This window comes from Natrix helvetica, assembly GCF_964273705.1.
Source record: "Natrix helvetica genome assembly, chromosome: Z".
NCBI classification, from domain to species: Eukaryota; Metazoa; Chordata; class Lepidosauria; order Squamata; family Natricidae; genus Natrix; species Natrix helvetica.
The window spans coordinates 2,265,642-2,292,168 of NC_138554.1; the positions used below are offsets into that span (position 1 = coordinate 2,265,642).

General features: G+C 48.5%; 2 protein-coding genes across 6 annotated transcripts in view; one reads left to right on the top strand and one right to left on the bottom strand.

Moving 5' to 3' along the window:
- On the bottom strand, positions 1-26,527 carry LOC309381416 (trafficking protein particle complex subunit 1). Of its 3 annotated transcripts, none has more exons than XM_081932379.1 (5): positions 26,440-26,527; positions 9,462-9,560; positions 2,388-2,458; positions 2,072-2,210; positions 1-387 (listed from the first exon to the last, which is right to left on the bottom strand). In XM_081932379.1, exons 2-5 carry the CDS (start codon positions 9,558-9,560, stop codon positions 259-261), a joined length of 438 nt encoding a protein of 145 aa, XP_081788505.1. In that variant the 5' UTR covers positions 26,440-26,527; the 3' UTR covers positions 1-258. The 3 variants fall into 3 exon arrangements, with proteins under 3 accessions (XP_081788505.1, XP_081788506.1, XP_081788504.1); XM_081932380.1 differs by lacking the exon at positions 26,440-26,527 and adding an exon at positions 24,447-24,469; XM_081932378.1 differs by lacking the exon at positions 26,440-26,527 and adding an exon at positions 9,769-9,873.
- Positions 9,930-26,527, top strand: part of LOC309381406 (centrobin-like) — a 35,800-nt gene continuing 19,202 nt past the window's right edge. For 2 of the 3 annotated variants that reach the window (XM_081932360.1, XM_081932361.1), the window contains exons 1-9: positions 9,930-10,086; positions 11,626-12,118; positions 12,200-12,290; positions 14,594-14,675; positions 16,720-16,885; positions 18,758-18,874; positions 20,013-20,129; positions 20,583-20,681; positions 22,859-23,074. In XM_081932360.1, coding sequence (XP_081788486.1) covers positions 11,777-12,118; positions 12,200-12,290; positions 14,594-14,675; positions 16,720-16,885; positions 18,758-18,874; positions 20,013-20,129; positions 20,583-20,681; positions 22,859-23,074 — 1,230 coding nt within the window. In that variant the 5' untranslated portion in view covers positions 9,930-10,086; positions 11,626-11,776. Of the gene's footprint in view, positions 10,087-11,625; positions 12,119-12,170; positions 12,291-14,593; positions 14,676-16,719; positions 16,886-18,757; positions 18,875-20,012; positions 20,130-20,582; positions 20,682-22,858; positions 23,075-26,527 lie in introns of those variants that run through there. The other variant, XM_081932362.1, reaches the window with a different exon arrangement.

The window sequence follows — 26,527 nt, forward strand, 5'->3', positions numbered from 1 at the left end:
TAACTTTTGAGATCCGGTTTATTAAAAAAAAACAACGAAAAATAATATCAGAATATTCCACTATAAACAGAGCGGCACCCAGCGACGGTGTGACATCCCGCTGCAGTTCTTCGGATGGGAAACGGAGGCGCAGTTCCTGGCGAAAGGTATGCAAGCGTGTGCAAATGCCCAGCCTCGTGGGAAATGAGGCGGCTTGCTGTTTCTGGATCATTCGTACTGCGAGGAGTCCTTCAGGGAGTGTCAGGGAAAAAAAGAGAGCTAGCCGGCACGAGCCGAGAAGAAGGGCAATGCCCGGACGAAGCTGTCCAGCTTGTTGCGGAAAAGCTCGCTCTGGATGGTCTCGTTTAAGCTGCAGAGGGGGTTTTTGACCACGTACTCCACGTAAATCTAAGGAAGAGGGGAGAGAGAGAGAGGCGCGGTGGTAAGCAGGGATTCCTTCTCCCCAAGCCCCCCTCCCCGCCCCCTGAGAGAGGAAAAATGGAGCGGAGTTATGGCCTTCAGAGGGTCCAATTTGTCTTTTATACTGCACTAGCCGATATCCCACCGTTCCCCGGGTATTTATTTATAGGGGGGAAATGTCCGGACCAAACTTAATTTCTAATGTTGAATTTTCTCCCCTTACCAGGGGGAGCCCCCTTGTGGAGTATCATGACGCCATTACCATGGCAACTCTTCTGCGCTGTACAGTAGAAGCCATTTTACGGCAGTACAGCAGAAGCCGTTGCTAAGTCACAACAGGCTGTCTCTTAACAGAACACACACCCCGAGGGGTTGTTAGGGGCCTCTTACCCCCACAGTATTTGTTTCCAGAGAGTAAATTATCTGTGTACCAAGTTTGGCTGAAATTGCTCCAGGCGCTCCAGAGTTATGCTGGAACCCACACGCACAGAGACACACATACGTACGAATGAAGAAGATTTATAGTGTAGAACCATCCCAGCGGGAATAAAAAGGAGCCTTTTAACTTGCGGATGTTTCATCCCCTGACTAGATAACCCCATCAGTTTGCTGTGCAGGGAGCAAATAACCGCTTCCTTCCAGCACTGACGTTGTTACCAGCTATGGTAGTGAATTGTCGACAAGAAAACCAACAAGCTCAGAAAGCAGAAAGCTCCTCTACTCTGCAAGCCCTTCTCCCTTCTGGCACTGATGACGTTACCTAGGTGGGTCGTGAAACGTCTGCAAGAAAACAACCCAGCCCAGAGAGCACCAAGGACCCCACTGTCCTCCTCCTTTCCTCCTCCATCCACAACCCCGCCCCCTCTTTTCTAACATTGATGAGGTTCCCTAGTTGGGTCACGAAACGTATGCAAGAAAACTACCAAGCTCAGGGACCACCAAGGACCCCACTGTCCTCCTCCGTTCCTCCTTCTCGTGCTCTCCTTTTTCACTCTGCTCTTCTTCCTCCTTCTCTCTGCAAACCCCCCTCCATTCCAGCACTGATGACGTTACCAAGATGGGTCATGAAATGTCTGCAAGGAAACTACCAAAGCTCAGAGACCACCAAGTAGCTCGCAGTCCTCCTCCTCCATTCCTCCTTCTTGTCCTCCTCTTCTTCCCTCTGCACTTCTTCCCTCTGCAAACCCCCCTCCCTTCCAGCACTGATGACGTTACCTAGGTGGGTCAGGAAACGTCTGCAAGAAAACTACCAAAGCCGAGAGAGCCCCAAGGAGCCCAGTTTCAACTCTGAGCTACAAATATTTTTCTTCTATCGCCGGAACCGTTTTCATTCCTCTTATTAAAATTCCCCCGTCGTTTTAGATGACAGTGCAAAAAAAGATTTCCTAAACTCGCTGAGACTTCATTTTTTGTTTTTGTTTTTTAAAAAGAGGCCTTTCCCAATTTCCATCGGAAAACCGGAACCAACCAGCAGCAAAAATTTCCCACTGCAAACTGACTTTTTTATTCCTTCAGGCTTTAAAGCGCTCGGCCGTTACGTTGGGCGCGACTCTATTTTAACCAGCGACGGGCTTGCTTAGCGGTAGACAATTCGGGCCCCGGCTCTAGTCGTAAGGCGAGGACTCTCGGGACAAGACCACAAAAGGGGGAGACCACACACACCAATCCTCACATAGCTGTAGATCTGGTGCAGGATGTCCTGGATGCTGCCCACTCCCAGGTCGGTGTTCATCACCACCTTGAGTCCGCTGGGCGTCTCATAGTAGTGCAGCTTGTACTTGCTGGTCTGGAAGGAGAGGAAGCCGTCCTTCCTGCGGAGCGGGGATGTTAAGGGAAACACGCCCTCTTCGCCGTCCCACTAGCTGTCAGGTCTTGCAAGTGGGGCTCTGGGTGTGCTAGGAAGAAGCCCCCCCCTGTTCCCCGTGGGGTCCTCCTCTGCCCCCACTCCCCCCCCCCCGAGATTGCCCAAAGGGGGGGGAAAAGGATACATATCCACAGGGCTCATTTTGCTAACGAAGGAGCGGATGGAGAAGAGCATTCCGTACATCAGCTTGAATTCCTGGGGGAGAGAGAGAGAGAGAGAGAGAGAAGGGAGGAGAGACCATTACAGGTCATTTTGGGTCATATGACACAGGTGGGCATATGCATAATTTTGTATTCTTTCTCTTTCTTTTTGTTTCTTTCTCTTTCTTCCTTCCCTCCCCTTTTCTTTTTCTTTCTTCCTTCCCTCTTTCTTTCTTTTCTTCCTTCCTTCCTTCTTCTCTTTCTTTCTTTCTTTCTTTCTTTCTTTCTTTCTTTCTTTCTTTCTTTCTTTTTCTTCCTCCCTCCCTCCTTCCTTCCCTCCCTCTTTCTTTCTCTTCCTTCCTCCATTCCCTCCTGCCCTCCCTCGCAGGGGTGAGTCCTAGAGGGCATTACTGCCCGTTTGCGCATGGGCGCGCTTTGCCCTTGCGCTGGGTGCCTGGTTTAATAGAGGTTGTTCTGCCCATGCGCAGCAGAACTAAAAAACAAGATGGCGGAGGCAACTGAGGAGCCCTGGTTTGGAGGCGGGGCCAGCTTGGGTCGCTGCCGGGTCTTCGGCTCAGGCCGAACCCCCACTACTGCTCCCTCCCTCCCTTTCTTTTCCTCCCTCCCTTCCTTCTTTCTCTCCCTCCCTCCTGTCTTTCTTTTCTTCCTTCCTTCCTTCTCTCCCTCCCTCCCTTCTCCCTCTTTCTTCCTCCCATCCTTTCTTTCTCCCTCTCTTTTCTTTCCTTCTTTTTCTCTTCCTCCCTTCCTCCCATCTTTCTTTCTTTCTTCCTCCCTCCCTTTCTTCCTTCTCCCCCTCCCTCCCTTCTTTCTTTCTTTCTTCCTCCCATCCTTTCTCTCTCTCCCTTTTTTCTTTTCTTTCCTTCTTTTTCTCTTCCTCCCTCCCTCCCATCCTTTTCTTCTTTCCTTCCTCTCTTTCTTCCTTCTTTCCCTCCCTCCCTTTCTTTCTTCCTCTCCCTCTTTTCTTTCCTTCTTTCTCTTCCTCCCTCCCTCCCTTCCCTCCCTCTTTCTTTTTCTTCCTTCCTCCCTTTCTTCCTTCTCTCCCTCCCTCCCTTTCTCTCTCCCTCTTTCTTTTCTTTCCTTCTCTTTCTCTTCCTCCCTCCCTTCCCTCCTCCTCTCTCTCTTTTACTTCCTCCCTCCCTTTCTTCCTTCTCTCCCTCCCTTCTTTCTCTTTCCCTCCCTCCCTCCTCTCTCTCTTTCTTTCCTTCCTCCCTTCCGTCATAGTTATGCAGTGCATATCCAAGGGAGTGACTCTTCGACAGCTGCGTGCAAGGAAATTTCATTTTAATATATGTGATTAGTGGACATTCAAAGCAACGATAAAGTTGTTCTAAAAGTTCAAAGTCTTACTATAGGTAGTCTCCGGCTTACAACAGTTGGCTTAGTGACTGTTCAAAGGTACAACGGCATTGAAAAATGTGACTTAGGACCGTATTTCAGAGGTGCGACCGTTGAGGCCTCCCCAGGCGTCCAGCGATCAAAACCCAGATGCCTGGCCATTGGTTCGTACTTATGAGGGTCGCGGTGACCCAAGGTCACGTGATCCGCTGTTGCGACCTTCTGACCAGCAATCAATGGGGGGGGGGGGGGAGAGCCAGAGTCACTTAACAACCGGGTGGTTAAGTTATCAGCCAGCAGGGATTCACTTAACAACGGAGGCAAGAATGGTCGTAAAATGGGGCAAACTCGCTTAACAAATATCTCGCTTAACAACAGAAATGTTGGGCTCGGTTGTGGTCGTAAGTCGAGGACAACCTGTAAAAGACTTGGAAGGGACCCTGGAGGTCATCTAGTCCAACCCCCTGCTCAAGCAGGAGACCCTATAGCATTCCAGACAAACGTCCAATCTCTTCATCAAAGCCTCCAGTGAAGGAGCAGCCACAACTTCTGGTGGCAAGTAGTTCCACCGATTACACTGACTCAACTTGCAACCTTCCGTTTGGTGAAGCTACGACGGCACTGCAAAAAAAGTGACTTACGGCCCTTTTTCACATTTATGGCCGTTGCAGCCTCCCCCGCGGTCACATGTTCGAAACAGCAACTGACTCAGCTTTGCGACGGGGTCATCGATCCCCCGTCGAGAAGGGAAAGTCCACTTAACACCCGCGGGACTAAATGTACAGCCGAGGCGATTCGCTTAACGACGAGTCGTAAAAATGGGGGCAAGCCAAAAGGATCTCGCTCAGCGACGGGAAAACGTTGGAGCGCCGCTGTGGGGGCTTCAGTCCTGCCATTCTTCTCGCTGACGGGGATTTTCCTCCTTAAATCTAGGCTAAATTCTACTTGGAGAAGTGCGAAGTCTCGGAAGGGGCGCCAGGCCAGGGGTTTTTCCAGGCGACTCGTCGTGCTCTGGCACCATGAAGGCAATTCAACCCAAGAGAACATTGCGCTGCTCTGTTTAGTGAAGCTTTACGGCCCCGTGTCACAGCGGTGGGGCCAGAGAACAACTTCAGGCTTCAGAGACCGCAGGGAGAGCCCAGCGGGGCTGAGAACGTCTTAGAGGAGACTGACAAGGTTAACCCTTCCCCTGCTGAGCCCCACGGGGCAACGCTCTTTGGTCTCATCATGCTCCTTGTCTGGTGGGGAAAAAAAACCTTCCCCCATAGATGTCTGCCTTGAACGGGGTGCAGGACTAGCGATGGGATTTAGCCGGTTTGCAACGGTTCGCTGAAGCGGTTCTTGCAAGCACAGGCTGGCCTCGCCCACCCCTCTCCCAGGAGTCTCCAAGCGGCCTGTTCATCATACTAGGTAAGTGGAGGCTCTGGGAGGGGGAAAATGGGCCACCCGGAAGTCCGGAAATGGGCCCGTTTCAGGCTTCCGGAGCCAGGGGGAAGCCATTTTAGCCCTCCCGGGGGCTCAAAAAAAACCTCCGAAGCTTGGGGAGGGCAAACACACTGTGCCTCACCCTGGTGCAGGAGGCCACGCCCACCATGGTCATGCCCACCCAGCAATCGGGCAGAGAACCGGTTGCTAACCTTTTCCAATCCCACCCCTGTGCAGGACCAGAATTGTGAATTAAAATGAGGGGAAAGGCAGATCCCACCCCGATGTTAGAAAAAAATGTTCTGTTGGAGAGCTAGAATCCCAGATGAGGGTCAAGTGGGGAAGAAGCCCGGACTCTGTAAACACAAGAGGGTTAGGCCTAAGCTCCCCTGAATGCCTTACGAGCAGGGGCGGGGTGTCTGTGTATCCAACGTCTGGCAACTTTTAACACCTGTGGACTTCAACTCCCAGAATTCCTCAACCAGCAGATTACTTTCCCATGTAATTGTCTCGCCATCTAAGTCACCACGAATAACCCTTTTGTTACGGGTTTTATATATATGTTTTTTGCACTTTGCTGAAATCAAGGTATATTACATCTGCCGCATTCCCTCGATCTACTAGGAAAGTTTCCCAATCTCAAAAGAAGAAAAAAAGAAGGTACATTTGTTCTTGTCCTATTCGTGCTGAATTGTGGGTGAACCCTCCTGTCTGGGGAATTCTGGGAGTTGAAGTCCACAAGTCTGAAAAGTTGCCAAGGTTGGACACCCTCACCTTAAGAGCAGGGGTGTCAAACTCGATTTCATTGAGGGTTGTGTTTGACCTCGGTGGGCGTGGCCCACTCGCTGTCATTCATTGGGGCCACGATGTCATTCTCCTGGGCCGCTGTGACGGCCTTCTGCAACCCATTGGGCCGGACCTGGCTCCTGGACCTTGAGTTTGACGCCCCAGCCTTAGTGCGTTATCTGGTCATTCCCATGGAACGCTGCCCGTCTGCGGAAGATTCCTGTACTCTAGGCAGAGAACGATAAAGTAGTCGGCTCGATTTTTAGATGGTTGTTCGCCCCGATACTTCCTCATAATTCAGAGCAGTTCAAGTGCGAAACCAATGACCCGGGAGCGATGGGTACTTTCCCCTTCATTGGAGGTGTCGTTGGCAAGCGATCCGTGGGACGTTTGATTCGGATTCCTGCATCAGGCCAGCATGGGCCATACCGTCCCATCCAATTCTGGATTTCTGATCCTGCTCGTGCCCGCTTTCCCCCTGCCCAGGATAAAGAGCAGTAGCGAAAGCAGCTCAGATACCTGTCTAAAAACAGAAGTACAAAGCTAAGCCCCCCCCCCCTTCCGTTCCTCTTGTTCTCTCTGCGGCCATCGGCAGCTGCCGGAGCACATGCGAGCCCGGCCTTCAATCGGCTTAAAGGGTTTTATTTTTTTATTTTTAATCCATTAACAGCTAAGCTCTGCTCCCTGGGAACCCCGCCAAATTTTTAGAAAGATTCATATCGGGCGAGATTAGCGGCCTAAACCCAATCCGAAAGGCGCGTTTTGAAAGCCAGGTGAAACTGAAATAACGCTCTCGGCAAAGCGTTGAAGCTTAAATCAGCTTTCGGGGACATATCGCACAAAGTGCGAACATCTCCCAAGGGAGGGTTTTGGGTTTTTTAAAAAAATCGATTTCGATTTTCCATCGTCCCACAGTCAGTGGCCATATTGGCTGGGGATGCTAAGCGTTCATAATTCTTCTTGGTTTGGAATATAATTTTAATAGGTCAGATTGGATCCCCTCTGTTGGCCTTTAAAGGTAAAGGTTCCCCTCGCACATCTGTGCTAGTCCTTCCCGACTCTAGGGGGCGGTGTTCATCCCCGTCTCCGTGGTCATGTGGCCGGTGTGACTCAACACCGAAGGTGCACAGAAGGCTGTTCCCTTCCCACCAAAGGTGGTTCCTATTTTCCTACTTGCATTTTTAATGTGCTTTCAAATGGCTAGGTTGGCAGAAGCTGGGACAAGTCACGGGAGCTCCCTCTGTTACGCGGCACTAGGGATTCGAACCGCCGAATGGCCAACATTTCTGATCGACAAGCTCAGCGTCTTAGCCTGAGCCACCGCGCCCCATTGTGGGTTTACAGCAAGTTAACATCGCAGCGAGTCCTCAACTTAGAACAGTTCATTTTTAGCGACCATTTGAAGTTAACAATGGCACCAAAGCAAAGACCCTGGGGAAGCCGGATTCACTTAACAACCGTGTTCACAGGTTGCTTCGCAACTATGGCAAGGCAGGTCATAAAACGGGGCAAAACGCACTTAAATGTTGTGCTTGGCCACAGAAATGTTAGGCTGAATTGTGGTTGTATGTCGAGGATTTTAAAATAGTATTTTATAGGTAGTCCTCGACTTACAGCAGTTCGCTTAGTGACCGTTTAAATTTGCAACGGCACTGAAAAATAGGACTTACGACCGTTTTTCACACATACATTTTGGTTCTCACTGTGGTCCTAAGTCAAAGTCCACTTATATTTATCTTGCCTGGAGAGTTTTATTTTTTCGATATTGCTTAGCTGCCTAGAGTTTCACTGGGGCAAAACGGGCGGCCAATACATTAAATTCAATTATTCTAATGATTAAATAATCTGCATAGAGACAGTCCTCGATTTGCAACAGTTCACCCAGTGGCAACGGCACCAGAAAAACTGACTGATGGACGTTTTTCACGCTTACGATGGCTTCCCCCGTGGTCACGGGATTAAAATCCAGACGCTTGGCAAGTGATTCATATTTATGACGGTTGCAGTGTCTAAGATCCCCTTTTGCAACCTTCCGACGAGCAAAGTCAAGGGGGGACTGACTGGATTCACTTAACGACTGTGTGACTGACTGAACAACTGCAGCTATTCACTTAACAACCGTAGGAAAACAAGGCAATAAAATAGAGCCAAACTCACTTAACAACTGTCTGACTTAACAAAATAAATGTTGGGGAGGGATTCATTGCGGTCGTAAATCGAGGACTACCTGGACTGGGCTTCTCTTGTGATTCCCCGTGTTTGATTATAGCAATAATTCATTACAATTACAATGATAATAAATGAATGATAATAATCTTCTATATAATGATATAATATAATAACAATAATCATAATATAAAGATAAAAAGAAAATAGTAAGAAAATAAAATAAGAACAATAGAATAACACAAAACAATAAAAATAATAATAAACAATAGAATAATAAATGAAATAATAATCTGCTATATAATATAAAAACAATGCTACTATAATAAGAAAATAATGCTACAATAAAATAATAAAACAATACAATGATAATAAATAAAATATAATAATCTGCTATATAACAATAATAATATAAAATAAAAAGAAAATAGTAAGAAAATAAAATAATAAGAATAGAATAACACCAAACAATAAAAATAATAATAAAACAATAGAATAATAAATGAATCGTAATAATCTGCTATATAATATAAAAACAATACTACTATAGAATAATAAAAAGGTAAGAAAATAATGCTATAATAAAATAATAACAATACAATGATAATAAATGAATTATAATAATCTGCTATGTAACAATAATCATAATATAAAATAAAAAAGTAAGAAAATAAAATAATAGAATAACAAAACAATAAAAATAATAAAAAACAATAGAATAATAAATGAATTGTAATAATCTATATAATATAAAAACAATACTACTATAAAATAATAAAAAGGTAAGAAAATAATGCTATAATAAAATAATAACAATACAATGATAATAAATGAATTATAATAATCTGCTATATAACAATAATAATGATAATAATATAAAAAAAGAAAATAGTAAGAAAATAAGAAAATACTATAATAAAAGAATACAATGATAAATGAATTATAATAATCTGCTATATAACAATAATAATATAAAATAAAAAGAAAATGGTAAGAAAATAAAATAAAAATAACAACATAATAAAACAATACAAAAACCCAATAAAACAATAACAATACAATAATAAATGAAATGTAATAATCTGCTATATAATGATATACTAGCAAAACTACTATAAAGTAATGATGACAGTCAGAAAACACTATAATAAAATAATAAAAATAATCAAACAATAAAACAACATGATTAATATCACAAGAGGCAGACAAGCCCCCCCACCCCCCACCCCGCAAGGGAGCCTTGGCCGGGACCTCTGAGCGCGTGCAGAGGGCAGTCCTCTCCCCCCACCCACCCGTGATGGGGGGGGTCGTGGGGGGGGTCTCACCTCCTCCTTGGAAATGCCGGCCTGCTTCTTGCGGTTCCACTCGCTGTAATGCAGGCAGACGCCGTTGCGGTCGAAGAGATAGAGGTTGTGCACCGTCATCTGGGGGGGGGGAGACAAAGAGGGGGGGGAATAGGGACCCCCATATTAGAGCCAGGCTGAGGGACAGAACCCCCCCCCTCAAAACAGGGGGATATAAATACTAAATACACTCGCCATGAGGATAACGCCGCCCATCATCCACTCCCTCCCCCCCATCTCAGATTTTGGGGGCCGGGATGGACCCCCCCCCCCGATTTTTTTTTTTTACCTCAATCGCCGCTTCGGTCTCTATGACAACCTTGCAGGCCCGACGTCCTTCGCTTCCGCTTAGGCGACGCCGCTCGCTGATTGGCCCGCCCCCCGCTTTCACCGCCCGCCCCTCTCCCGAGCATGCGCCGCCGTCGCCGCTCTCCCCGTATGACGGGCAAAATTTGCCCGGGAGGAAAATGGCGGCGTCGGCTTCACTCTTCTCCCGCCCGAGGCCTTGCCCGGCGCTGCGCGGGAGCCAAAGAGCCGAGCGTGGGGGGGTCTCTGCGAGGACCGGAGAGGCGGAGACGGCGGTCTAGAGCCTAGCCGGAGCGGCAGGGTGGGTCTCAAAGCGAGGACCCGAGGGGGGTGGGCGCCAAAACGACGGGGAGGAGGCGCTGGGGAGGGGGACGCGGTTTACCTCAGGGGTGGAGGACGGGGCCCTCCCCTCCCCTCATATGTGCAGGACTCCAACTCCCATTGTCCTCCCTGGGAGCCTGGCCGAGCTGGCGGGGGATGATGGGAGATGGAGTCCAAGGCAGTGGTTCAGCTGAGGAGGGGCAAGGGGTGCAATGAGGGTGGGGTCCTGAGGGGAGAGAATTGGGGGGCGGGTTGCCAACACAGAAAGCCATTTGGGAGGTCAGGGAACGATATTGGGGCTGGGGGGGAGCTTTCGCTGCTCCCCGTGTCTCCTCAGCCGTCCTGGGATTTCCTGGTGGTCTCCCATCCTCTCCCTCCCCAGCTGAGCTTCTCAAGGTTTTTGGTGCCAGGCTGAGGAGGAACCAGAGAGAAAATATAGAATAGAAAGCCTCACTGGGTCGGGGAAGGGGGGGGGGCTTAGCCTCCCCCCCCCACTTTTCATTTTCCCCTCAAAAATCGCTTTTTTTGTGTGTGTTTTATCCCCCGTCGGAATCGGATTCCCTTTGCAATATTACAAGCCGTTCGGCGTCATGAGATGGCATAGAAATGTAATAAATGATAACACTATGAAGGAAACCGAAACATCTGGAAGAGTCGGCGGAAGGGAAGAGAAAAGAAGGGGAGAAGATAATAAAATGCAAAGAGCTGCGGAGAGAAACGGGAAAAGAACGGGAAAAAGGGGCCCGAGAAAGCAAACAAGGGAGCACCGGTGGCCCCCAAGTCCCTTGTCGGATGCAATTCCCCCAAAACATCTGGAGCACCACCGGAAGTCCATCGGCATTGACAAAACTCCCGCTCAGTCAATTACAAAAGGCGGTTTTGCTGGAAACGGCTGACATCCTGCAACGCATCACTTCCTTTTTCCCACCCCGTAATCCCATGCGGGGTGGAGTCTTGGGCAACTGAATGGAGCTGAGCATTTTACTGACCAGATGCCTTTCTGGTTGCCAGTGAGGAGTTGTGTTCAGCAGATGTGCCCAGAGAGAGAGAAATATCTACCTAGGATTGAACTCGCAGCCTCCTGATTGCGAGGCGAGAGCTTCACTGATGCCGTCAAAAGATCCCCATCTGGCTATTCAGATAGGCCAGGGGTTGGCAACCTCAAACACTCAAAAGAGCCACAAATTTCCTAACCGGAAGACACCCCCCCCCCATTCAATACTGGAGCTGACCGGAAGTGTGATCCCCCCACAGAGTCTCCCCCTAGTGTGGCATCCTTTTCCCTCTCCCTGTCCTAACCAAAAGCCGTATCAATTGTGGAGCTGACCGGCGACAGGGAGCTGCAGCAGAGGCACAAAAGAGCCACATGCGGCTCCGGAGCCGCAGGTTGATGAAACTGCCAAATCCTTCTGAGCATCTGACCGGCCGACCATTTTAAACACATCCAGGACTTGTCTCCCTTGCTTTTCTTCCTTTGTACGCTGAATTTCAACGTTCTTTCTTTCTTATTCTTTTCCAGGGACCTGTTTGAGGAAGAGCGCTCTGCTTTCCCGGTGGTGCTCCAGCTTCCTGCTGCCGGCGTTTGGGGCTCTCATTATGACAGAAGTCCCAGCCTTCTGAGCTCAGAATGCTTGTGCTGGCTCCAGCTCTTCGTTTAGGACCCCGGGACCATGGCTGAGAAGGGCCTCCGGAGAGCACTGAGCTCTTCCCTCCACAGCGACGATCTCTTGAGTGACATGGAGCTCCTGCCAGCCTCGGAGCCCCCCACCCCTGGGCAGCAGGTGCCTTGCTCTCTGCTCTCCACCCCGTACAGCTCCAAAGTCACCACCCAGCTCTACGCCTCCCTTCACCAGAGCCGGCAGGCCGAGGCTCTGGCCTCTTCTCGGCTGGAGGGACAGCACGGCTCAACCCCGGCTAGGAAAGCCATGGAGGCCGACGTCGATCTGGACACTCTGGCGGAAGAGCTGAGCCATCGCCTTTCCGCCAGCGTGGAGGCCAGCGCGTTTAGGCAGGTGAGAAAAGGGACTTCTAGGACAACCCACCTCCCGATTGACGGACAGCTTCGGCGGCTAAGCCCTCTCCGTTTCTTGTAGGGTGCCGCGGGCGAATCCCGCCACATTTCGGAGATGGAGAACGTACGGAGTCACCTGCAGAGTATGCTGCGGGGATCCAGGGATGTGCCTGGTGAGATTGGGGAAGGGGGAAATGGCCTGGATGGGATGTGCACGGAAGAGATAAATAAACCCTTTTTCTTATTCCACGCCTACAGCGGCCCGGCAACCAATTATTTTATTTATTGCCTTTAGAAACCTGCTTATATTGTTTTTATACATAACGTAAGGTGGTGAACGTACAGAATATTCCTTCCTACTCCTAGTTTCTCCCCAACAACAACCCTGTGAGGTGGGTTGAGCTAAGAGAGAGGAGGATTGGTACAAAGTCACCCAGTTGGTTTTCGTACCTGAGGCGGGACTAGAACTCACTATGTCCTGGCGATGGACCCAAAGTTACCCAAAGTATGGCTTTCCTGCCTAAGGCAGGACTACAATTCCCAGTTTTTAGCTGGTGACTGTACCGTTATTAGGCTAATCTGGCGGTCTAATTTTGGAAGAGAGTTTTATTTTATTTCACAAAACAGAGTCCTCCAATTTAGCGCCTTTCTATCGTATGAGTCAGACTGAGATCCCCTTCATCCCCCAGCCAAGATAATGGGGCTCAGTTTGATGCTAAAATTGGAGAACAGTTGGAGGCTGGTGATCCATTTCAATAAGCTCCCCGGAGACTTTGATCTGGCATTTCTCTCCTACTCTGGTGAGAGTTGTAGGGGAAGTTGTTCAGTGGGGGAAAAACAGGGCCACATGTGAAGGGCCAATTAAACTGATTTACTGTTGAAAGCCTCTGCACAGGAATCTTCTAACTAAACTGCTGTATTGTTAAAAGCTTCTGCATAGAAAAATTCTAACTAAACTGCTTCATTGCTGAAAGCCTCCACACAGGAAACTTCTAACTAAAGTATAATCTTTATTGTCATTGTACTTAAATACAACTAAACTGCTTCATTGCTTGAAAGCTTTTGCACAGGAATCTTCTAACTAAACTGCTGTATTGCTGAAAGCTTTTGCACAGGAATCTTCTAACTAAACTGCTGTATTGCTGAAAGCTTTTGCACAGGAATCTTCTAACTAAACTGCTGTATTGCTGAAAGCTTCTGCATAGGAAGCTTCTAACTAAATAGCTTCATTGCTGAAAGACTGCAGGAATCTTCTAACTAAACTGCTTCATTGCTTGAAAGCTTTTGCACAGGGATCTAACTAAACTGCTTCATTGCTGAAAGACTGCAGGAATCTTCTAACTAAATAGCTTCATTGCTTGAAAGCTTTTGCACAGGGATCTTCTAACTAAACTGCTGTATTGCTGAAAGCTTCTGCATAGGAAGCTTCTAACTAAATAGCTTCATTGCTGAAAGACTGCAGGAATCTTCTAACTAAACTGCTTCATTGCTTGAAAGCTTTTGCATAGGAATCTTCTAACTAAACTGCTTCATTGCTTGAAAGCTTTTGCACAGGAATCTTCTAACTAAACTGCTGTATTGCTGAAAGCTTTTGTACAGGAATCTTCTAACTAAACTACTGTATTGCTGAAAGCTTTTGTACAGGGATCTTCTAACTAAACTGCTTCATTGCTTGAAAGCTTTTGCACAGGGATCTAACTAAACTGCTTCATTGCTGAAAGACTGCAGGAATCTTCTAACTAAACTGCTTCATTGCTTGAAAGCTTTTGCACAGGGATCTAACTAAACTGCTTCATTGCTGAAAGACTGCAGGAATCTTCTAACTAAACTGCTTCATTGCTTGAAAGCTTTTGCACAGGGATCTTCTAACTAAACTGCTTCATTGCTGAAAGACTGCAGGAATCTTCTAACTAAACTGCTTCATTGCTTGAAAGCTTTTGCACAGGAATCTTCTAACTAAACTGCTTCATTGCTTGAAAGCTTTTGCACAGGGATCTTCTAACTAAACTGCTGTATTGCTTGAAAGCTTTTGCACAGGGATCTTCTAACTAAACTGCTGTATTGCTTGAAAGCTTTTGCACAGGGATCTTCTAACTAAACTGCTGTATTGCTGAAAGCTTCTGCATAGGAAGCTTCTAACTAAACTGCTTCATTGCTGAAAGACTGCAGGAATCTTCTAACTAAACAGCTTCATTGCTTGAAAGCTTTTGCACAGGAATCTTCTAACTAAACTGCTTCATTGCTGAAAGCCTCAGTGCAGGAATCTTCTCAATTAACAGTTAGCCCCTGCTAGGAGTTTGATAAGGATCCAGGGATTTCAAGGGAGGTTGGGCTTAGTTCCCTCGTGGCTATGTGGGGATTTTAGGCTGAGCCCTCTTTTGACCACCCCCAGCTTCTGCCACTCCTTTCCCTCCAGAAGTATCCCTGAAGGCCCCAGCCTGCTTTCAGCTGCCCTTCTTGTGCTCTCTTCTTGCAGGGGGTCCGATGGTCACACTGGAGTCCTTGGAACACAAAGATGACGACTCCTTTGAGAGCGACAGCACTGGGGCCCTGCTCAAGTAAGATGGCCTCAGCCGAGTGGGTGGTCTCTTTAAGTGCAGAGAGATAGAATAGAATAGAAAATATGGAATGGAACAGCCTAGCATAAGGTAAAGGTTCCCCTCGCACATCTGTGCTAGTCGTTCCCGACTCTAGGGGGCGCTGCTTGTCTCCGTTTCAAAGCTGAAGAGCCGGTGCTGTCCGAAGACGTCTCCGGGGTCATGTGGCCGGCATGACTCAACGCCTTCGAAGGTGCACAGAACGCCGTTCCCTTCCCACCAAAGATGGTTCTTATTTTTCTACTTGCATTTTTACATGCTTTAGAACGGCTAGGTTGGCAGAATCTGGATCAAGTAACAGGAGCTCACTCCGTTACGCGGCACTTACACGGCACCGCCAAACTGCCGACCTTTCTGATCGACAACCTCAGTGTCTTAGCCACTGAGCCACCACGTCCCTTAGCATAGCATACCATCAATAGAGAATAGAATAGAATTCTGAATTAGATTAGAATAGAATAGAATATAAAATATAGAAATAGAATAGAATAGAATAGAATAGAATAGAGAATTAGATTAGAATAGAATATAAAGTAGAATAGAATAGAAAATAAAATATAGAAATAGAATAGAATATAAAATATAGAAATAGAATAGAATATAAAATATAGAAATCGAATAGAATATAAAATATAGAAATCAAATAGAATTGAGAAAGAATAGAATAGAATATATAGAAATAGAATAGAATTGAGAATTAGATTAGATTAAAATAGAATAGAATATAGAGTAGAATAGAAAATAAAATATAGAAATAGAATAGAAAATAAAATATAGAAATAGAATAGAATAGAAAAGAATAGAAAATAAAATATAGAAATAGAATAGAATAGAAAACAATAGAATAGAAAATAAAATATAGAAATAGAATAGAAAATATAGAAATAGAATAGAAAATAAAATATAGAAATAGAAAAGAATAGAATAGGTTTAGGTTTATTGGACTTACATGCCGTCCTTCTCCCAAGAGACTCAGGGCGGCGTACAACATAAAAACACATATTACAAAAGTTAAAAGAAAGATTAAATAGAATATCCAAAAAACCCAATAGACATTTACAATGAGATTTAGAAATTAAATTAACAATTAAAATTAATGATTTATTTTATTCCACCAAGGCCGGTTTGCTGGAAAAGCCAACTTTTTAGGACGTGCCGGGGGTTATGCGAAGCTCCGGGGGCAGCTCATTCCAGAGGGAAGGCGCTCCCACAGAGAAGGCTCTCCCCCTGGGGGTCGCCAGCCTACACTGCCTGGCCGACGGCACCTTGAGGAGGCCAACCCTGTGGGATCGTACTGGACGGTGGGAGGCTACCCGTGTGCAGAGATGGACAAAATGACCATGGAATTAAAAGAAAGAGAAGAATCGGGTTTCTAAAAAATATGGAATAGAATGTATACGTGGCTAGAAAACAGAAGCCAAAACAGGAAATAGAAGTCTTTGTTTGTGTTTTCCCCCCTCTAAACTAGTATTGAATAAAAATTAACCAAAGTTACGAATGGCTATCAAACTTAAAAACATTGACCACAATGTAAATAAAATGGTGATAGGAACAATTTTATATTATTACAAGTGTTAGTTCAACTGTTAGGACACTATTACAAAAGTTAAAATCGATAGGAGGGCAATGTGGACTAGAGAATTACAAAGTCTAAACGGTTGATACAGAAAGCTGTATAACTTATATTGTTATGTTTGTCTTGTTTGTGTGTGTGTTTTGTTTTTTAAAGGTAAAAATGTTCAATAAAAATTATTTTAAAAAAGGGTTGTAAGTTGAGGACCACCTGTACTTAAAGATCCCGTTGTGGGCAGTCCTCATTTCACCATCACTGGCAAATCGGTCACTAAGTGATACTATGGGAAATAGGTGGTCTATTTCAAATTGATATCCCTATCCCACTGCAGCCCTTAAAGAAACAATAATGATTTGCAACTTCCTTCTGCTTTCCTTGTTGCCATTGTTCTTTTTCCTCCTTGCTCAATTTGCTTCTCTTGGCTTCGTTTAGCGCCCGTCCTCTGCACGAGGTCTCCCCTCCGGGATCTCTGGCCAGCTTCGAGGATCTCTTCCCCCGTTACACCAGCCTGCGGCTGGGTCACTTCCACGATCAGGTCGCCCAACTGGATCCCCGCTTGCTTAAAGACGCTTGGGAGAAAGAACAGGCTCGGCGGAAAGTGAGTTGGACTCGGGGACCCGACGGTGGGGTTGCAAAGGGGATCGTGGGTAAGCAAGACCACGGTGCCCTGAACCAGGCGCCTTCCTAACTGGGCTTGAGAATGCTAGTTTGGGTCGCCTTGTCTGTCTTAAAAACCTAACCCCCTGAGGCAGGATGTCCAATTTTGGCAACTTTAAAGACCAACAAGATATATTACGTTTACTGCATACCCACTGTCTATTAAGAAAGTTATCCTATGTGGCTGGCTGGGGAATTCTGGGAGTGGAAGTCCACGAGTCTTAAAGTGGCCAAGTTTGGAGACCCCTGATTTAAGACTGGTGGACTTCAACTCCCAGAATTCCAGAGCCAGGTCTGGCTTACGGGAGGTCCAGTAGCGTTGGGACATTAAGCAAAGCTCCTCGGCTCAGCCGCTCAAGTGGCCTCCGTTCACCTTCCCTGCGGTCCTTGTTCCCCTAGAATCGGAAGGGACCTTGGAGGTCTTCTAGTCCAGCCCCCTGCTTAGGCAAGAAGCCCTACACCACTTCAGACAAATGGCTATCCAACATCTTCTTAAAGACTTGCAGTGTTGGGGCATTCACAACTTCTGGTGGCAAGTCATTTTAATGGTGAATTGTCCTCACCATCAGGAAGTTTTTCCTCAGTTCCAAGTTGCTTCTCTCCTTGATTAGTTTCCACCCATTGCTTCTTGTTCCACCCTCAGGTGCCTTGGAGAATAGCTTGACTCCCTCTTCTTTGGGGCAACCCCTGAGATATTGGAAGACTGCTATCATGTCTCCCCTAGTCCTTCTTTCTCTTAAGCTAGACATACCTAGTTCCTGCAACCGTTCTTCATATGTTTTAGTCTCCAGTCCCCTAATCCTCTTTGTTGCTCTTCTCTGCACTCTTTCTAGAGTCTCCACATCTTTTTTACATCGTGGTGACCAAAACTGAATGCAGTATTCCAAGGGTGGCCTCACCAAGGGATTGTAAAATGGTATTAACCCTTCACGTGATCTTTTCTATCCCTCTGTTGATGCAGCCTAGAACTGTGTTGGCTTTTTTGGCAGCTGCTGCCCACGGCTGGCTCCTATTTAAATGGTTGTCCACTAGGACTCCAAGATCCCTTTCACAGTTACTACTGTTGAGCAAGGTACCACCTATACTGTACCTGTGCATTTGGTTTTTCTTGCCTAAGGAGGGGGGGGGGCTTCCGCAGCATGCTCCCCTTCAATTTCTCCCTGCCTCCTTCCTGCTGCCCCCAGTCCAACCCCCTCCCTCTTCTTTGCCTCCAGAAGTTGTGAAAGCTCAAACACTGGAAGTTTTTAAGAAGAGATTGGATAACCATTTGTCTGAAGTGGTGTAGGGTTTCCTGCTTGGGTGGAGGGTTGGACTAGAAGACCTCCAAGGTCCCTTCCAGCTCTGTTATTATTCTATTCTATTCTATTCTATTCTATTCTTCAGGGGGTTGGACTAGAAGACCTCCAAAGTCTCTTTCAACTCTTTTCTTCTATTCCATATTCTCTTCTCTTCTTTTCTCTTCTCTTCTGCAAAGGATTGAACTAGAACATCTCCAAGGTCTCTTCCAACTCTTCCCTTCTCTTCTCTTCTATTCCATCTTCCCTTCTTTTCTATTATATTCCGTCTTCTCTTCTATTCCATCTTCTCTTCTATTCCATCTTCTCTTCTCTTCCATCTTCTCTTCTACTCCACTCCACTCTATTCCATTCCATATTTTCTATTCTATTGTATTCTATTGTATTGTATTCTGTTCCATTCCATTCCGTATTCTATTCCATCTTCTCTTCTCTTCTGCAAAGGGTTGGACTAGAAGACCTCCAAGGTCCCTTCTAACTCTGTGATTCTATTCTAACCGATTCCCGTCTTTCCTCAGCACTGCGAGCGGCACATCCAGGCCCTCCAGAACCGCATCCTGGAGCTCCAGCAGCAGCTGGCAGTGGCCATCTCGGCCGACAAGAGGAAAGACAGCATGATCAAGCAGCTGGATAAGGTCAGTCTCAGCTGGGCGCTGGGGGGGGGCACAGGAGGAGGCAAGGAGAGAACAATTCCTGCAAGGGGGGGGAGGAGCTTGGGAGGGGGGGGGGCTTGGCTGGGTCTCTGCAGGAGGTTTCAATGAGTGGATTGGGGAGTCCTTGGGACTCTCTGAGCTGGGTTGTTTTCCTTGCAGACATTTCATGACCCAACTAGGTAACGTCATCAGTGCTGGAAGGGTTTGCAGAGTGGAGGAGAAGGAGAAGGGGAGGGGCAAGAGGGAGAGGAGGGGAGACAGAGGAGGGAGGAGGGAGGAATGGGGCCTCCTGGGAGATCTCTGAGCTGCTTTGTTTACTTGCAGACTTTTTTATAGCCCAGCTAGATAACACATCAGTGCTGGGAGGAAGTGGGGCTAACCAGCACTGATAATATTACCTAGCTGGGTCATGAAACGTCTGCAAGAAAGCAACGCGGCTCAGAGAGCAATAAAGAACTCACAGTCGTCTTCCTCCTCCTCCTCTTCCTCCTCCTCTTCCTCTTCTTCCCTCCTCCTCCCCCACTCCACAACCCCAATCCCTTTGGTTTTCATGCCCAGGGCAGAACTAGAATTCCCTGTCTCCTGGTGATTGGCCCAGAGTCACCCAGCCGGCTTCCATGCCTAAGGCGGGACTAGAACTCCCAATCTCCTGGTGATTGGACCAAAGTCACCCAGCCGGCTTCCATGCCTAAGGCAGAACTAGAACTCCCAATCTCCTGGTGATTGGCCCAGAGTCACCCAGCTGGCTTACATGCCTAAGGCGGGACTAGAACTCCCAATCTCCTGGTGATTGGCCCAGAGTCACCCAGCTGGCTTCCATGCCTAAGGCGGGACTAGAACTCCCAATCTCCTGGTGATTGGCCCAGAGTCACCCAGCCGGCTTTCATGCCTAAGGCGGGACTAGAACTCCCAATTTCCTGGTGATTGGCCCAGAGTCACCCAGCCGGCTTCCATGCCTAAGGCGGGACTAGAACTCACAGGCTCCCCTTTTTTCAGCCTGATGAAACCTCCTGCAAATCTTCGGATTCCCATCTCCCATCCACCCCAATCCTGGCCGGCCTATCTGGGGAGCATGGGGGGCGTAGTCTCTCTGCCGATTCTCCTTTCCTTTTCTCGCCAGGCTTTGGCCAAAGTGGTGGAAGGCTGGAACCAGCAACAGGCCGAGCGGACGGCCTCCCAGCGCAGGCTGCAGACCGAGAAGGAGGCTGCCGAGCAGGGCCTGGGCAGGCAGAAGGAGGTGGGTCTCTTGTGGGGGGCGGGGGGGGCAGGGCTCCATCGGAAGGCCTCCCATCATCCCCTGCCCTTTCGCACGGGGGGGACCCCGTTGTTCCCCTCCTCTCCTCTTCACAGTAGCACAGTTATTGCAAAACCCCCGTCACGGGATTATAATTCAGCCGCTTGGCCACCGACTTGTATTTATGACGGTCGCCGCACCCCCTGTGTCGTGCGATTCCACTTTTGCGACCTTCCGACCAGCGAACTCGTCCTTTGGGGGAAAGCCTGATTGACTTAACAGTCGTCTTTACTAACTTAGCAACGGTGGCAAGAAAGGTCGTGAAATGGGGGCAAAACGTCTCCCTTAGTGACATAAAGGTTGGGCTCGATTGTGGTCATAAGTCGAGGACTGCCTGTACTTCCGGCCTGGATCTGTCGTGAAGGATCTTCCGTGTCGGCTTTGTTCTTCTTTTAGAAAATGTCAGAGCTGGAAGGACGCCTCCAGCAAGCCTTGTCGTCCCTCAACCGGGATCAGCAGTTGGCCAGCCAGTACTGCATGGAGAAGGAGACCTTGGTAAGAGCTGGTGTCTGTGTGTGAGAGAGAGAGAGGGAGGGAGGGAGGGAGGGAGGAGAGAGAGAAAGAGAGAGAGAAAGAAAAACAGAGGGACGAAGAGAGAGAGAGAGGGAGGGAGAGAGAGAGACAGAACAACAGAGAGGGACACAGAGAGAGAAACAGAAAGTGGAAAAGAGACAGAGATAAGGAGAGAGAGTGGGAGAGAGAGGAATATGGAGGGAGAGAGAGAGGGAGGGATGGAGAGAGAGAGACAAAACGACAGAGAGACAGAGAGAGCGGGGGACAGAGAGAGAGAAGGAAAGAGGGAGGGAAGGAGGGAGAGAGAAAAAACCACAGAGGGACAGAGAGAAGGGGGACAGAGAGAGAGAGAGAGAAAGAGAGGGACGAAGAGAGAGAGAAAGAAAGAAAAACAGAGAGGGAGGGAGAGAAAAAAACGAGAGAGGGATAGAGAGTGAGGGACAGAGAGAGAGAAACAGAAAGTGGAAAAGAGACAGAAAGATAAGGAGAGAGAGTGGGAGAGAGGGATATGGAGGGAGGGAGAGAGGGAAGGATGGTGAGAGAGAGAAAACACAGAGAGGGACAGAGAAAGCGGGGGACAGAGAGAGAGAGAGAGAAAGAAAGAGAGGGAGAGGGGGGGAGGGAGGGAAAGAGAAGGGGGACAGAGAGGAGACGGGGGGAGGGAGAGAGAAAAAACCACAGAGTGGGACAGAGAGAGGAAGAGAGGGGGAAAGAGGGGAGGGACAGAGAGGGGAGAGAGAGGGAGGGAGGGAAGGAGAGAAAGAAAAAAACACAGGGACAGAGAGAGAGGGGGGGAGGGAGAGGTGGATTGGTTTGATTTTGAGACTGACCCTGCATTAAAGGTTTCGCCTGATAGGTAGAGCCCAATCTTGCAATCTTCTTTTTAAAAGTTCTTCTCTTCTATCTTCTCTTCTCTTTTCTCTTCTCTTCTGCAGGGGGCTGGTCTAGAAGACCTCCAAGGTCCCTTCCAACTCTGTTCTTCTCTTCTCCTATCTTCTCTTCTCTTTTCTCTTCTCTTCTGCAGGGGGTTGGACTAGAAGACCTCCAAGGTCCCTTCCAACTCTGTTCTTCTCTTCTCCTATCTTCTCTTCTCTTTTCTCTTCTCTTCTGCAGGGGGCTGGTCTAGAAGACCTCCAAGGTCCCTTCCAACTGTTCTTCTCTTCTCCTATCTTCTCTTCTCTTTTCTCTTCTCTTCTGCAGGGGGTTGGACTAGAAGACCTCCAAGGTCCCTTCCAACTCTGTTCTTCTCTTCTCCTATCTTCTCTTCTCTTTTCTCTTCTCTTCTGCAGGGGGTTGGACTAGAAGACCTCCAAGGTCCCTTCCAACTCTGTTCTTCTCTTCTCTTCACTTTTCTCTTCTGCAGGGGGTTGGACTAGAAGACCTCCAAGGTCCCTTCCAACTGTTCTTCTCTTCTCCTATCTTCTCTTCTCTTTTCTCTTCTCTTCTGCAGGGGGTTGGACTAGAAGACCTCCAAGGTCCCTTCCAACTCTGTTCTTCTCTTCTCCTATCTTCTCTTCTCTTTTCTCTTCTCTTCTGCAGGGGGTTGGACTAGAAGACCTCCAAGGTCCCTTCCAACTCTGTTCTTCTCTTCTCTTCACTTTTCTCTTCTGCAGGGGGTTGGACTAGAAGACCTCCAAGGTCCCTTCCAACTGTTCTTCTCTTCTCCTATCTTCTCTTCTCTTTTCTCTTCTCTTCTGCAGGGGGTTGGACTAGAAGACCTCCAAGGTCCCTTCCAACTCTGTTCTTCTCTTCTCCTATCTTCTCTTCTCTTTTCTCTTCTCTTCTGCAGGGGGTTGGACTAGAAGACCTCCAAGGTCCCTTCCAACTCTGTTCTTCTCTTCTCTTCACTTTTCTCTTCTGCAGGGGGTTGGACTAGAAGACCTCCAAGGTCCCTTCCAACTGTTCTTCTCTTCTCCTATCTTCTCTTCTCTTTTCTCTTCTCTTCTGCAGGGGGTTGGACTAGAAGACCTCCAAGGTCCCTTCCAACTCTGTTCTTCTCTTCTCCTATCTTCTCTTCTCTTTTCTCTTCTGCAGGGGGTTGGACTAGAAGACCTCCAAGGTCCCTTCCAACTCTGTTCTTCTCTTCTACTCCATTCCCGTCTTTCCTCAGCACTGGGAGCGCAGTATTCCTATTCTCCCCCTCCCTATTGTTTCCCCAGGAGAAGGAAAAGACCGCCCTGTCCTGCAGCCTGGAGGCCGAACGGGTCCGGGTGCAGAGCCTGGAGGCCGAGTGGGACCTGGAACGGCGCCAGCAGGACGCCCTGCGGGCCCAACTGGAAGAGCAGCAGAGGGCCTGGTCCCAGCGGGAGAAACAGCTGGAGCAGCAGCATCAAGGGTTGCAGGAGGAGAGCCGGCTGCACCTCGAGAAGGAGAAGGTGAGGGTGGGAGAGCTCCCCTCTCGGCCCGCCTGGTCTGGGCGGCGCGGGGCTCTGCGGCCACAAGCGGGATTCGAACCCGGCCCAAGCGTTGCCATCTTGGCATCCGCGTTTGCAGAAGGAGGGGGCGGGGAGCGCGCCTCTCTCAGGTTGACTGCCAAGAAGGCCGCTTGGGGTTCTGATTTGGTGACGCAAAAGACAACGGCGCAACGGCTGAATGGCCAACCTACGGCAGGCCCCTCTCTGCGGCCACGCCAGCGGTCGCCCCAGCCCAGCTCCACCACGCATGCATGCACGCCTCCCACCAGCCAGGTGGTTTTTGGGTCTGTTGCGCAGGCACGGGGCGCGGGTCGATGTGGGGATGCGCACATATGCGGGGGGGGGGGGGGCTTGCATTGCATTTGAGTGGTTTGCGCACATGCGCACGCCCCCCTCACAGGCATGGAAGGCCGCCTGCGCCAACCTGGAAGCCCCAAATTGCCGAGGGGTGTGTGGCAGGGCACATGCGCGGGGTGGGGGGGGCGCTTGCATTGTATTTTGGGGTTGCTAATCAAAAGGGTTAGCCTTCCCTGGCGCAAAGCTAAGAGGCCAATTTGAGGACTGATGATGTTCCCTAGTTGGGTCACGAAAGGTCTTCAGGAAACCCACCAAGCTCAGAGAGCATCAAGGACCCCACAGTCCTCCTCCTCCTCCTCCTCCTCTTCCGCCCCCTCCTCCTCCCTTCTGGCACTGATGATGTTCCCTAGCTGGCTCATGAAACGTCTGCAAGAAAACAAGCCAGCTCAGAGAGAACCAAGGACCCCATAGTCCATCACTACCTTCTCTCCCTTCTCCTTCCTTCCTTCCTTCCTTCCTTCCTTCCTTCCTTCCTTCCTTCCTTCCTTCCTTCCTTCCTTCCTTCCTTCCCTCCCTCCCTCCCTCCCTCCCTCCCTCCCTCCCTCCCTCCCTCCCTCCCTTCCTTCCTTCCTTGCAGCACTGATGATGTTCCCTAGTTGGGTCACGAAACATCTGCAAGAAAACTCAACCAAACTCAGGCAGCAAATAGGAGCCCATAGTCCACTGCCACCTCCTCTCCCTCCCTCCCTCCCTCCCTGCACTGATGATGTGCCCTAGTTGGGTCATGAAACGTCTGCAAGGAAAACCACCAAGCTCAGAGAGCACCAAGGACCCCACAATTCCTCCTCCTCCCCCCCTTTTAACACTGATAATGTTCCCTAGTTGGGTCATGAAATGTTTGCAAGGAAAACCACCAAAGTCAGAGAGCACCCAGGACCCCCCAATTCCTCCTCTTCCTCCCCCTTCCGCCTTAACCACAAAAGCCAGCCAGGTGCCTTTGGGCTCATGGCCAGGAGATGGTGAGTTCTAGTTCTACCTTAGCCCTGAAAGCTGGCTTCTTGGACCTTTTTAGCCCATTCCCTATAAACAATCAGGACGCAATACCAACCTAAACCCTGGGGGTTACAAGCCACAGCCTTACGACGGTCCTAAGTGAGAGGAGATGGGAAGGATGAGAAGACTGACAGCAATGCAGCCTCCGTGAATGGTTTGACAGCGGGGGAGGGGATTGTTGGTTTAGCAGAGGGGGGGGGACTCACCTCGTGCTTTAGCTGTCTTGGTGCGCAGTGCCCTCGAGCGTCGTTTGGAGGGTAGGAGTCGAAACAATTGATGCCCAGGATGCCAGGGGCCTGCCAATATTTCCGCTTGGTTGAATACGTTCGTGGCCTTGAGTTATTTGCCCAAATAAGAAAAGCAGGAGAGAGAGAGAGAGAGAAATAAAGGAAGAGAGATGAGTTGCAGGAGAGAGAGAGAGAGAGAGCGAGCTCATCCGATTAGCATCTCTCCCTTCATTCTTCCAATACTTACTGCCACAGCCTCCGTTTTCTCACTCCCCTTCTTCCTTCCCCTCCTTCTCCCAGTCTTCCCCCAGCTGCTTGCAGACTCCCTAAATCCCTCCTTCCCTTCTTTTTTTCTTTCCTTTTCTTTTTTGGGGACTTCCTCTATCCTAGCAGCTGGGGGGGGGGGAAGAGGTAGAGGTCTCCCCAGGTGAGAAAGGGGGGGGGGGGAGGCACATCCACCCAATTTGGCACGGCTACCCCTGACCCCCCCCACCTTCAAAAAAACCCTCCCATTTCTTGGGCTGCTGGGCTTTGCAATGGAGCACCAGGTCTGGGAGGAGTTGCAGCTGATCGGGCCCCTCCGCGAGGTGGGAAAACGGCGCCCTTCCCAAAACGTAAGTGGGGGCGGGGGGTGGGGGGGGGTGGACCAGGTCTCTGCTTTGAGCCCAGGCTCTATCTTGCAAACTAACCCGTCATTAAGCCGAGGATTCAGGTTTGGAAGTGAAGTTCAGAATCGCAGCGTCAGTGAAGAGCCAATGTGGGATTTATTTATTTATTTATTTATTTATTTATTTATTTATTTATTTATTTATTTATTTACTTACTTACTTACTTACTTACTTACTTACTTACTTACTTACTTACTGAGCGCTTATAGACCGCCCCCTCTCCCGAAAGGGACTCGGGGCGGTGTACAGTCCATACAAGAAATACATCATATAAATAACTAAATAATTGAACAGTTAAAATTGTTAAATAGGAAGATAGATATGGAGGAGGTTAAAAAGAAGGTTAAAAAGAACTGTACAGCTGAGTAAAGTATATAAATATAGTTTTAAAACCCCTAAAAATATCCCATAAAATTAAATTTAAAACAATTCCCCTAAAATACCAGTTAAGAAATATGTCTGCCAGGAGGTAACAGTTATGGTTGTGCCAGGATAGTGGTCAAAAGGCCCTAGGCTAGAAACCAGGAGCCTGGGAGTTCTAGTCCCACTTTAGGCATGAAAGCTGGCTGGGTGACTTTGGGCCAATCACCAGGAAATGGGAGTTGTAGTCCTGCTTTAGCCATGAAACCTGGCTAGATTACTTTGGGCCAGTCACCAGAAAATGGGAATTCTAGTCCTGCTTTGGCCATGAAAGCCAGCTGGGTGACTTTGGGCCAATCACCAGGAAATGGGAGTTGTAGTCCTGCTTTAGCCATGAAACCTGGCTAGATTACTTTGGGCCAGTCACCAGAAAATGGGAATTCTAGTCCTGCTTTGGCCATGAAAGCCAGCTGGGTGACTTTGGGCCAATCACCAGCAGAGGGAGAGTTCTAGTCTGAAAACTGGTTGGGTGACACTCCCTCTCCCTCAGCCCAACCCACCTCACAGGTTTATCGTTGTGGCAAAAAATAGGCGCAGGAGAGCAACTAAATTCACCATCTTGAGTTGCTTGCAAAGACAGGATAAAAAAAATCTAATGCCATAATCATAAATGCAAGCCTGGATAAATAGAGTGATTCATTTTTTTAGGGAGGTGTCTTACCTGCCTTTCAGGTTTTGCTCTGCTTGGGAGGTTTCTAGTCCTCAGTGATTTAGTCCTTTGAGCTTCAAAAGGAAAGGCAGGGTAAAAA

Coding starts and splice junctions, on each gene's coding strand:
- LOC309381416 (XM_081932379.1), bottom strand. CDS start 9,560: ATGACGGTGCACAACCTCTATCTCTTCGACCGCAACGGCGTCTGCCTG. Junction 2,459..9,461: donor CCGGCATTTCCAAGGAGGAG/GTGAGACCCCCC, acceptor TCTCTCCCCCAG/GAATTCAAGCTGATGTACGG. Junction 388..2,071: donor TGCACCAGATCTACAGCTAT/GTGAGGATTGGT, acceptor CCTCTTCCTTAG/ATTTACGTGGAGTACGTGGT.